We start from the raw sequence: 10,027 nt of genomic DNA, 5'->3' as shown, positions 1-10,027 counted from the left end.
TTTCTATCAGCCCAGCTAACAACGGCGCCGCTGGTGTAGTGGTATCATGCAAGATTCCCATTCTTGCGACCCGGGTTCGATTCCCGGGCGGCGCACGAGTATTTTTGTTTTCCTCTGAAAGAGACTGCAAAGCTCACCTTAAGATTAACCATTTCATGCCCTTAACATTTGACATTAACATTTGATCCTGAGCCATATTATGGAAGTTTGAATTATAGAGGCAGCTAGGTGATCTCAGGTGACCGAACCTGGTGCGAAAGGGCACGAGTGTGTATATAGTGTGTATACTGTAGACTATATTAAGAGTGAAAATACATTTTTTAATTTTAGGTTCCCTCCTCCTTTTCTGTGGTATACCCCTCTGGGTTCTCTACATTTTTTTACACTACCTTTATTAATCTTTGAAGATGTATTTGACACTGTGAAAAACATTATCACAAGAGTTCAATACACTTGGACACTTTTTTGATTATGCTTATTTATTTCTGAATGTGTTTGTTTGGAAACAAACAAACAAACAAACAAACAAACAAACAAACAAACAAACAGATGCAGGCAGCCTTTCACACGCAAATTAAAACCACCTTAACTTAATCACCTTATCCTAATCGCATGTATGTCTTTGGATGGTGAGAAACTCCACACAAAACCACCCAGCCACCGTCACTGTACCACCCTTGATTTAATTTGAGCTAATTTTCTTTATAAAGACACTTCATTTTATTATTAAACTAAAATATTTGCATTTTACAGAGTTTTATTTCATTTCTTATTTTTTTTACTTTGATTTCACATTATGTTTTCCTGTTGTTTTTTATATTCAAATTTAATTGAGCTTCTTTTCATGTTTAATCAAGCCATTTCCTTTGTCATATTACAATTCATTTTACTGAATAGTTATAATTTGTTTAACCAATTTTTGTTTTGAATGCTGTAAAACGGTAATTTGCCAACGTCTGGGATAAGAAAAGTACATTTTATCCTATTATTTTACCTTATGTTTGTGAAAGGAAAACAACCAACACAGCAGGAACAGCAATAAGAATAAGAATAAGAATAAGAATAAGAATAAGAATAAGAATAAGAATCCAACACCTCTGTAAATCAGTCCAGGACACACTAAGCATTTAAATCTTAAAGGCCCTTGGATTTAGTGACCTTATGTACCTAATAAACTGTCTCGCCTACAATCCCGCGCGAGCATCCATTCAGCTGCCGACACGCTGAACTTGTTGCATGGCAACCAGTTGAATTGTCACTGCATGTTTGTGTTCGTTGTGATGTTTAAAGACGAAAAAAATGTTGCCTGGCGCGGACGTGGTGAATGTAAAGGAAACTACTGAAAGCGTCGACATGAAGTCTGTTAATGCCTCGAAGTCTTTCAGCACCAAAAAAGCGGAGGGATGCGTCAGTATGTGCGGTATATGTCCGACCTGCGTCTTTGCCTCCAGTCCTCCGGGTTCCAGTCGGTGTCTGTGGAAGGTGTCGGATGAGTTCAAGAGGAGGTTCGCGCTGACGCTCCTTTTACGCTGCAGGAGCGTCCAAGTCCTCGAGAACATCCAAGGTGTGCTGCGTGGCGCGACGTCGTGGACGCTGCACACCTACGCTAGGTCAAGAAGCCCCATCACACCTCAGGAACACCCCTTACGCTTTTCCCACCAAGGTCATGATGGAAAACCCCTGGGAGTGAACGTGAAGGAAATCTGGAAGTGGTTCAGCAGCAGTCCGGACTGGGTCAAGTCAAGCTACGTTTGCCGTATTTTTTCACTGTGTGACTCCGAACTTTTACGGATGGTCGCCAACTTAACCAACGTGCTCCTGATCAGACAGAAAAGTGGATTCCTGGAGTTTAATGGTAAGATCTCAGGAGTGGGAAAGGACTTGGTTTCCACTGCACTGCAATTCCCGCTACGGACCACTAGAGGCCACCAACGACACATATACAGTTATAGAATATACACACACAATTATAGTAAAAGCAAATTCTTGTTCTATAAGCTTTGCGTTACAAGGGTTGTCTTCTCCCATAATGACTCCAGTGTTAGTCTCCATATAGTTATCATTTAGCTCAGGGTTACCTTACTTAACAGAAGTCTAATCACATCACTGCCATTTGGAGCCATTTAATAAACATTCCTCTACAAATATGCCATCTGGGCCAATTGGTGGGTTGGTCCAGCTAAGGTGAAGCACTGTGGAAACAAAAGAAGGCTGAGAGGGTATGTACATGTAGAGAGGAGGGTTTTATTGGACAAAGATGTTGAATATGGAGCTGCTAGGCAGAGGAAAAGAGGAAGACCACAGAGGAGATTCATATTTGTAGTGAAGGAGGACATGGAGAGAGAGAGTTGAGATGATTTGCAGAAAAAGAAGATGATTTGATAATGCTTGAGGAAATTAAACCCATTTGCAATTTTGAGTTGAACTGTTACTAGTATCGTATTACAATAGGCACCCCCCTGAGCCATCTTCTTGGATCATATACTGATTTTATTTAATTCTGTTTTTATTGATGATTTAGATTTAGTTATTACATTTTATATGGATTTCAGATTATTGATATATTTACTTTATTAAACTGTAATTTCTATAGTATTAGATTTTACCTATTTATTTATTTTATTGTATTCAGATTAGCCCAATCCTGAAAAACTGTGTTTTATTTTATTGTGATATAACTAATTATTTTATTATGTTATATTTAATTTTGGGACACACCAACAAATTAATTTCCTAGTTTTTGGGATCTATAAGGTATGTCTTATCTTTTCAGTAAGTAACCACAATAACAATCATGACAATCAGGAGGAGTCTGAGGACCCTGCTCTAATGGTAGTGCCGGGATCCTCCAAGTCTGTGTCTGGGGTCAGCCGACACAGAGACTTCATAAGCTGCCTACCTGTTGATCTGTCCAAGAGGATATTAGGCAAGTCTTTGCATACTACTGTACTACTGCAGCCTGAATTTGTGAAGTGTGCTGATATGTCCTTAAAGTAAAAATTTCAATGTCACTTATGTCTGCATTTACTAAATATACAGTAAATGTTAAATTGAAAAGGTGCAATGCCGTATGTGTGTTTTGTAGGAATGTTAGGTGAGCATACTTTGATTCATTGCACGGCAGTTTGTCAATACTGGGAGCTACTTGCGAAGGAAACCATGGAGGAAATGAAATTCAGAAGAAATTTTCAGGGCCAAATTATTCCCATGATAGAGGTTGAGATTTTTTTTTTCACATTAAATTATATAAATATTTATAGTGGTTTTAATTAATGAAAATACTTAAAAAAAATCAGACTTCTTTAGAATAATTTTAAAAAATCTGATCAGTGCTAATCTTTTTTTTTCTGTTACAGGGGTCCAGCAGTGTTAATTTTGTGAGTCCTACTTATGCAAACATTGTTGAAATCCCTGTACCAGTAAAGGATGACAAGGAAGAAGATATTTATTCTACTGTCCACAAGGTTTCACAGAGTCGTACCATCTACACAGTAAACATCAGCTTTTGGAATCAGCCGGAATATTCAACACAGTGATTGTGTGTTTATTCGATTGGTTCTGCAGCTCAAGCCATTTAACTCCGCTTATGCAAACATCAGAACCACAGCAGTGCAAATGGAAGAGCGAAATGTTTACTGCGGTGCATATTTTACCAAAGTGCTGCTGGACAAGTGAGTGTTGATTTCCCTGTATTTTATTTTATTATATTTTTCATAGTGCCCAAATAAACTCTGAAAACAGGAATGAGAAAACGTTTCTACTGGTACAGCTGATGTGATTCAGAGGTGTGCACTTATGTGTTTTTGCAGCGAAGATCCTTATCGGGTGTTGGACTATAGAGGAGGACTGCTGCTGGCCACCGGCTCAAAGGACCGTTTGGTGCGTCTGTTTTATGTGTCATCAGAAACAGAAGACGTGTCGGTGCTGAAAGGACACGTTGGAAGCATTCGGGCAGTGCTGCTCTGTGAGGACAGAGATCTGCTGATAACCGCGAGCTTTGACACAAGTATCAGGTGAAAAATCATCTAATTTATGAGTAGAATTCTGTGAGTAGGTAATAATTGATTATGCAGAAGATGCTGACGACAATGCATTTGCATGAATGAATCTGATTTAATTGATTGTGTTTTGAAGTTTTCCTGTCATCACACTTTCAGGTGTTGGAACTTGAAGACAGACCGGTGTGACATGGCGCTGTACGGTCACACTGGCACCGTCAACTGTCTGGATGCTGATGCTGATAAACTTGTCTCAGGAGCTAAAGACTGTGCAGTTAAAGGTAAGCGGCCACTGATCGGTATACACCATCTTTACATGAGCTCACATTTACATGAGTAAATATAACCACACGTTGTCTTTAATAGAAAAAACAAAAAACACACTTATCACATATTTTCATTTTCCTGTTGAGAAATTGTCTTTTCTAAGAAGCAATTCATATGTCTTATCTTAATCAGTGAGTTTCTTTTAGGTATTTTGGATAAACCCAAATGCAAACCAACCATTTAAGACATACCTGCACTCATATTTGTGGAGAAAAGATTATATGTCATCTAAAATACTGTCAGTGTTTCTTTTAATTATACCCATCTTCAACTGGACAATAATGCAGCATCTAAGCTGCTAGCCAACGCTGGCATGTCACTCTCATTCTCGCTCTCCTTTACGAGTTTCCAGTGAATTTCAGTCCATTTTAAATTTTTATTTATAACATATCAAACCTTCCACGGCTGGGCTGCTGTGTACATAGCAGAGCTACTGAGACCTTAAAACAGCAGTGGATCAGCTGATCAGGGTCTGTGAGCTGCGGTTTCTTTTAAAGAACTGCTGAAAACAGTTTTTATAGGTTAGCTTTTCCTGAATCTTTCTCCCATTATTTTTATCGTTTACATCTGTCCTGTGAATGGAAATGTGTGTATTGAAATCAGTGTAATGTATGTATATTGTCATGTTTTTACCCTCAGAAAAAAAACTTCCTGTTAACATTTTCATATGTAAGCAAGCTGAAATGAACCATTGCTTTGCCAGTGTGGTGTCTGCAGACCGGGAAGCCTTTTAATGGTTTTAATTTCAAGCACCCCAGTCCTGTCCTATGTGTAAAGGTCAGCAAAACTACTATCTACAGCAGCTGTAAACAGGGCCTTGTTAAAATATGGGACATGGAAAATGCAGCACTCCTCCGGGTGAGAAACATTTGTGGAAAATCAAATACAGAACACTTCGTGTTGTCTGAAGCTGATGAAACATTTCCGTTTTTCCATATGTTGTTCATGAATGTCCCATCTTCCACAAGACAATTGATGCCCACAGGAGTGCAGTGAAGTGCCTGTTCCTTGACGACTGGCACCTTCTATCTGGAGACTGCACTGGCAATGTCATGGTGTGGAGCATCAACCATAATGTTGAGGAGTGTCTTATAACATTCAGCCACCAAAAGTAAGCATGTAACCTCTGAAGCTGCCATGTAGAACAATTTAAATGGGATCTTACTAGGAATACAGGATCTTCTGATTGTTCTGCAGGGAGGTAAAATCTCTTACGCTGCTCTACCTTCGTGTTATTACTGGCTGTGTGGACGGAAAGATTCGCATATTTAATTTCCTCACTGGTGATTGTTTAAGAGAGATCACAGCAGAGACCGGAACAGGTCGTCTCCTGTCCCTGCACTTCCTTGACCAAAGGTGAGTCGGATGACTCGCATGAGCTTGATTATTTTTTTCTTATTACACAATTTTTCTTAGTGCGATCTCTAGCTTGATTTTATACTTTGTCTCACTAATGTTCCTTAGTATATTAGTGAACACGATATACAGCGTGAAGCTCTTCCAGTTTGCCAAAGTGTTCTGGGATTATGCCAGTTCCTCACGGGGAGACCACTGTGATGTGATGCCACAGGATAGTTTGGTTTCTGAGAAATCTGCAGCTTCTCTCAGAAAGTTTCCTCTTTCCGCTCCTGCGGGAGATCACGTGGCACAGTTGCCTTCAACCACCCAAAAGATTCACAGCCATGACTGTATGAAGCCAGAGAGAGGTGAGCGGCTTCACCGGACCCGCATCCTGTCCTCCCCCATTAAATGCCAAATACAACGTAAGCATGCTCAAGGTGGAAGAAAAAATATACTTTAAAATTAGTTGATTTGTGTTGTAAGTGGATTTTTTTTCTTCACAGCCAGAGTGTGCAGTGAGATTGCTAAACAGTCAGTGAAGCTTAGCGAGAAGGCTGCAACTGAACGGATAAAGAAGAGAGGCCTTCATCATCCTCTGACACGGGACTGCATCCACCTCCGGGTTAACACTATCCTGAGGTCTCAGTGCACGGAAGAAGTCAGCATCAACATGGAGAGCAAGGCTAGACTGAGAGATTTGTGGGGTCCTCACACAGCTAAGGCTTCTCTGCACTCATCTCCAAAACAGAGCATGCACATGTGCTCACTGCAGGAAACGCATGATGGTCATCCCAGCAGGGCCAAGACCTGTGTCCCAGTTGTGAAACGAACTATCACTGAACATATGACAAACAAACCACAAGGCAGACAGGTTTCCACTGCCCCTAGGGACACAAAAAGAACCCTATAGTCTTTACACACTCAGGCCAATCAAAAGGTGGCCATAGACTTATCAATACATCTTCATAAGATTACAAATAAATCCAAAATGTTACATAAAAACTAGTCCCAGTTTATCCAGGATTAACTCTTTAAGTGGAAAGGATTCGGACTGCTCAGTGACACTGGTGGAAGCAAAGAGGGAGGTCACACAAAGCACTGACCAAAAACTGTCCAAGAGGCATACATTACAAAATGTGCATCAATAAATGTTGAGCACTGCACAATGCATGCTTTGCAGATTTGTTTATCCAATGAACCTTACCTTGAAATATGTTGTTTCATTAAAATTCCACTAGAGGTCAGTATTGTATCATGTGATAGGTGGTTGAACAGTGACAAAGGCGTATGGTTCTGCAGTATGCTTGAGTTTTTTGTAACAATTACATTTATCATCACTTTAACTTTCTTAAATAATTACATTTTGTTTCCTTTAGAAAATTTTCAGTTTTTGCATACTTTTTATGAAGGTTGAGTTAATGAGAAGAGGGATTATTTCTAAGTTTAATTTGGTTTTGTACTTAGACTGTGTCAAAAATGTAGACGTTTTAATAGTAGTTTAGTTTTTACAAGGAATAGAAACCAGTGAAACTATGAAATTCTCAGATTCCAGCAGCTTATTATACTTTCACCTGTCACTCACATCACCACTGGCCATTTTAGTTTATCTGTCTCAAAAAGAATAAATAAATAAAATTAAGCAACATATCTTTGTAGTCTTTTGAAGCACTACAGAAGCTACAGAGGTAAACCAGCTGAGTGAGCTGGGTTTGTCCTTATCCAGAGAGACCTTTCACCCTGCCACCTGCCCTCTAGGCCATGGTGCCTCGAGGGCATCATTGGAAGTCACGAGGGCTGAAGATCAGAGAGAGAAGGCCCTCTGGTTTAAGAGCAGCGGCACAACAGCTGGGCACCTTTGAATAACAAAGGGGTTATGAGGAGAACGGTCTTAGTAACACTTTGGGGAATCTCTTCTTTCATGAGCGCACTGCAGATAATTTGATTTGGTCTGCAGAGAACTGGGGAGAATGGCGCTCCCTTCGTTTTTCCTGCTGCGCTTAACCGAACCCCCACAAGCTGAGTTTAGGTTCATCAGGCAGCACAACCCCCCTTTTGTTTCATCAGGTACGGAGCCTCTTGTTGAGGAGTGTCAGAGCTGTAGGGGTGGATAACAAGCATAAAATCAAAACAAAGTTAGAAAAGAGAAAAGTCTTCATGTAGGAATGCTCCCAGACCTTTGAGCTAGCCCTAGAGTTTGCTTGGGGAGAGGAGGGCACAGGTTTATTTATGCACGAGGAGAAGAGGGAAAGAAATGACATGTAAGACGCTCAAAGTTAAAAGAAAAAAAAAAGGTTGGAAGGGTTGGAAGTGGGGGAGAAGGCAACAAAAGGCAATTCAGTGTGCCCCAGCTGACATCAGTCTACATGGATCTGCATCTCCAAAGGTGCATATTTGCATCATAGTTCATTTGTCAAATAAATTTTTCAAATGTTGTCATGCTGTGTCAGCGGCAGGTTTGAGCTTCCAACTTCATCTTGAATAGTACCATCTTTGCAGGCCAAGTCGGTCATGGTACAGAATGTGATTAAGAAAATAACAATCTGCTTTACTTTTGTATTTGCATGTAACTCAGACGGGTGGCTGCCTTGCCCCGGAGCCAGTCAGATATCGCTGCGTTACTAAGTCTAGCAATATGGTCATCAGATGCAAAAGCTCAATGAATATGCAAATCACGTCATTCTCATGGGGAACTGAGTCATGATGAAAATGGTTTCCAAGTGACATACAACCATGTACTGCTGAATCTAAAGAAAAAAAAAGGAAGAAAAGAAAAGTTGTTGGAGAATGAAATTTGGGGTTAAACAAGGATCTTTATGAATAAGTTCAAGTTCCAACAGAGTAGTGACATCAACACATGGGAGCCTTGATCTCAGGACAGCTTTAAATGCCAGGCCACACGGCCAGCACTCTTTCCAACCGTCCCCTGTTAGCATCCAACAAAGCCAGGCTGGAAACAAGATCCATATGCCTTTCTGACCTCATTTGCAGATAGAGATCATAAGCGAAAGGGAATACAGCCACAGTGAAGGGAGGCAATTAACAGGAACACCATTACTGAGATATGGGACTGATTAACAGCCGCATCCAGCCAAGCCAAATAGATAAGAGGGAATCTGATTGCTCATTGACTGCTTCTCTGCGGTGCCTCCTCAGTAAGCAGGTTCTTGTTTTCTGGATGTTGGAACATGCGGATATCAAGGCCCCCTTGATTGAGCCAAAAGAGAGTAGGGTGAAACCGCTGTGACCGCACATCAGGAAGATGATCAAAGAGGCTACTGCTGGCTTCTGGCTTCTCATATACAAGGCTAAACCCCAACAGATGATTGTGCAAAGTTGTTACTCACAGAGGGCTCAGTGCTAACACATGTCGTAGTGCAGTGATATGAGCGACACCTCATGTACCGGTCACTCCATTTAAACGGTCATTATACAGTTGGACTGTAAAAGACGCAGATACTTTTTTCCCCACTCCTCGCTCTAAATTTTTTGTGTGTCTAATTAAGTTGAAACGTTTTTGTTTCCCATTTATGAATTGACTGATTGTCCTCCGAGACCATCTGCTGTTATAACGTGACATCTGGAATGTATTGTGATAATTGCAAAGAGATTATTTTACCTCTGCAAGTTCTACTTTATACTAAAGACAAATGCAAAACAAACAGAAACAGCTTTAATTAAACACACTACTGCTTTAACAGCAGAGGCTATAGCATGTATTACGTTTACTAGTATTTTAAGGTACCACTGATTTATGGCGCTCGTCCTCTGGGGGGCCAACTGTCTCCATTTATAGAAATCTTCAAGCCTGTGTGTGTCAGCCAGTCAATTTGTGTGTTTTTAACTGACTCTCAGTCTCTGGTAAGGTGGTTTGTGTTAACTTAAGGAACTGATGAGAGACATCTTTAAATTACTGCAAGCTTCATGTGTATATTAGTGTAAATAGCCTCTGCAACCACTGAATAGGATTCCCAGCCCACTTCTATGTGGGCTTACATTGCATGTCAGTGCGATTGCGTTTCAGTACACGGTTATTAAACCAAAGTGAAAGGTGTCTTGAATTGACCTGCGATCTCAATGGCCCTCAGTCTTCACAGAGCTGTTCCAGACACTTGTAGGCGACAGTGTTAAGTGTCATAATTTCACTATTTTCTCAGACATAAATGCAGAGACGTAAAAGTCAAAGGTCAACTGCATAAAACTTCTCTATTTAGAGGTCAGTAGACGCAATATTGTCTGGGGAGAGGGGGTGGAGTGGCACCTTGGAACAAGAAATCAATTCACAGAGGAAGAGTTTAGGAAAAATGGCATCTGGGTCTACTTCCTGCCACAAGACGAATAGAAAATTAATTGTAACACAGACT

The 10,027-nt window shown here is 40.5% G+C and overlaps 1 protein-coding gene and 1 non-coding gene across 3 annotated transcripts; both read left to right on the top strand.

Annotated features, from left to right (window-relative positions):
- The first annotated feature begins 24 nt into the window (after positions 1–24).
- trnag-ccc (transfer RNA glycine (anticodon CCC)) lies at positions 25–95 on the top strand. Its single transcript has one exon. It is a non-coding gene; the product is annotated as a tRNA-Gly (tRNA).
- Positions 96–1,227: 1,132 nt separating this feature from the next.
- On the top strand, positions 1,228–7,279 carry fbxw10 (F-box and WD repeat domain containing 10). Of its 2 annotated transcripts, none has more exons than XM_086304187.1 (12): positions 1,228–1,855; positions 2,774–2,926; positions 3,086–3,216; positions 3,357–3,464; positions 3,565–3,671; positions 3,810–4,013; positions 4,158–4,279; positions 5,029–5,183; positions 5,294–5,436; positions 5,523–5,681; positions 5,790–6,031; positions 6,170–7,279. In XM_086304187.1, the coding sequence occupies exons 1-12, from the start codon at positions 1,300–1,302 to the stop codon at positions 6,574–6,576; spliced, it is 2,487 nt and encodes an 828-aa protein (XP_086160313.1). In that variant the 5' UTR covers positions 1,228–1,299; the 3' UTR covers positions 6,577–7,279. The 2 variants fall into 2 exon arrangements, with proteins under 2 accessions (XP_086160313.1, XP_086160312.1); XM_086304186.1 differs by having other exon boundaries at positions 5,790–6,088.
- The last annotated feature ends 2,748 nt before the right edge of the window (positions 7,280–10,027 follow it).

This window comes from Aulonocara sp. 'chitande type north' Nkhata Bay, linkage group LG8, assembly GCF_057382095.1.
Source record: "Aulonocara sp. 'chitande type north' Nkhata Bay isolate Kocher_YH1m ecotype deep benthic linkage group LG8, A_spYH_male_GT1.1, whole genome shotgun sequence".
Taxonomy (NCBI): domain Eukaryota; kingdom Metazoa; phylum Chordata; class Actinopteri; order Cichliformes; family Cichlidae; genus Aulonocara; species Aulonocara sp. 'chitande type north' Nkhata Bay.
This window is presented reverse-complemented; position numbering and strand designations above follow the sequence as displayed.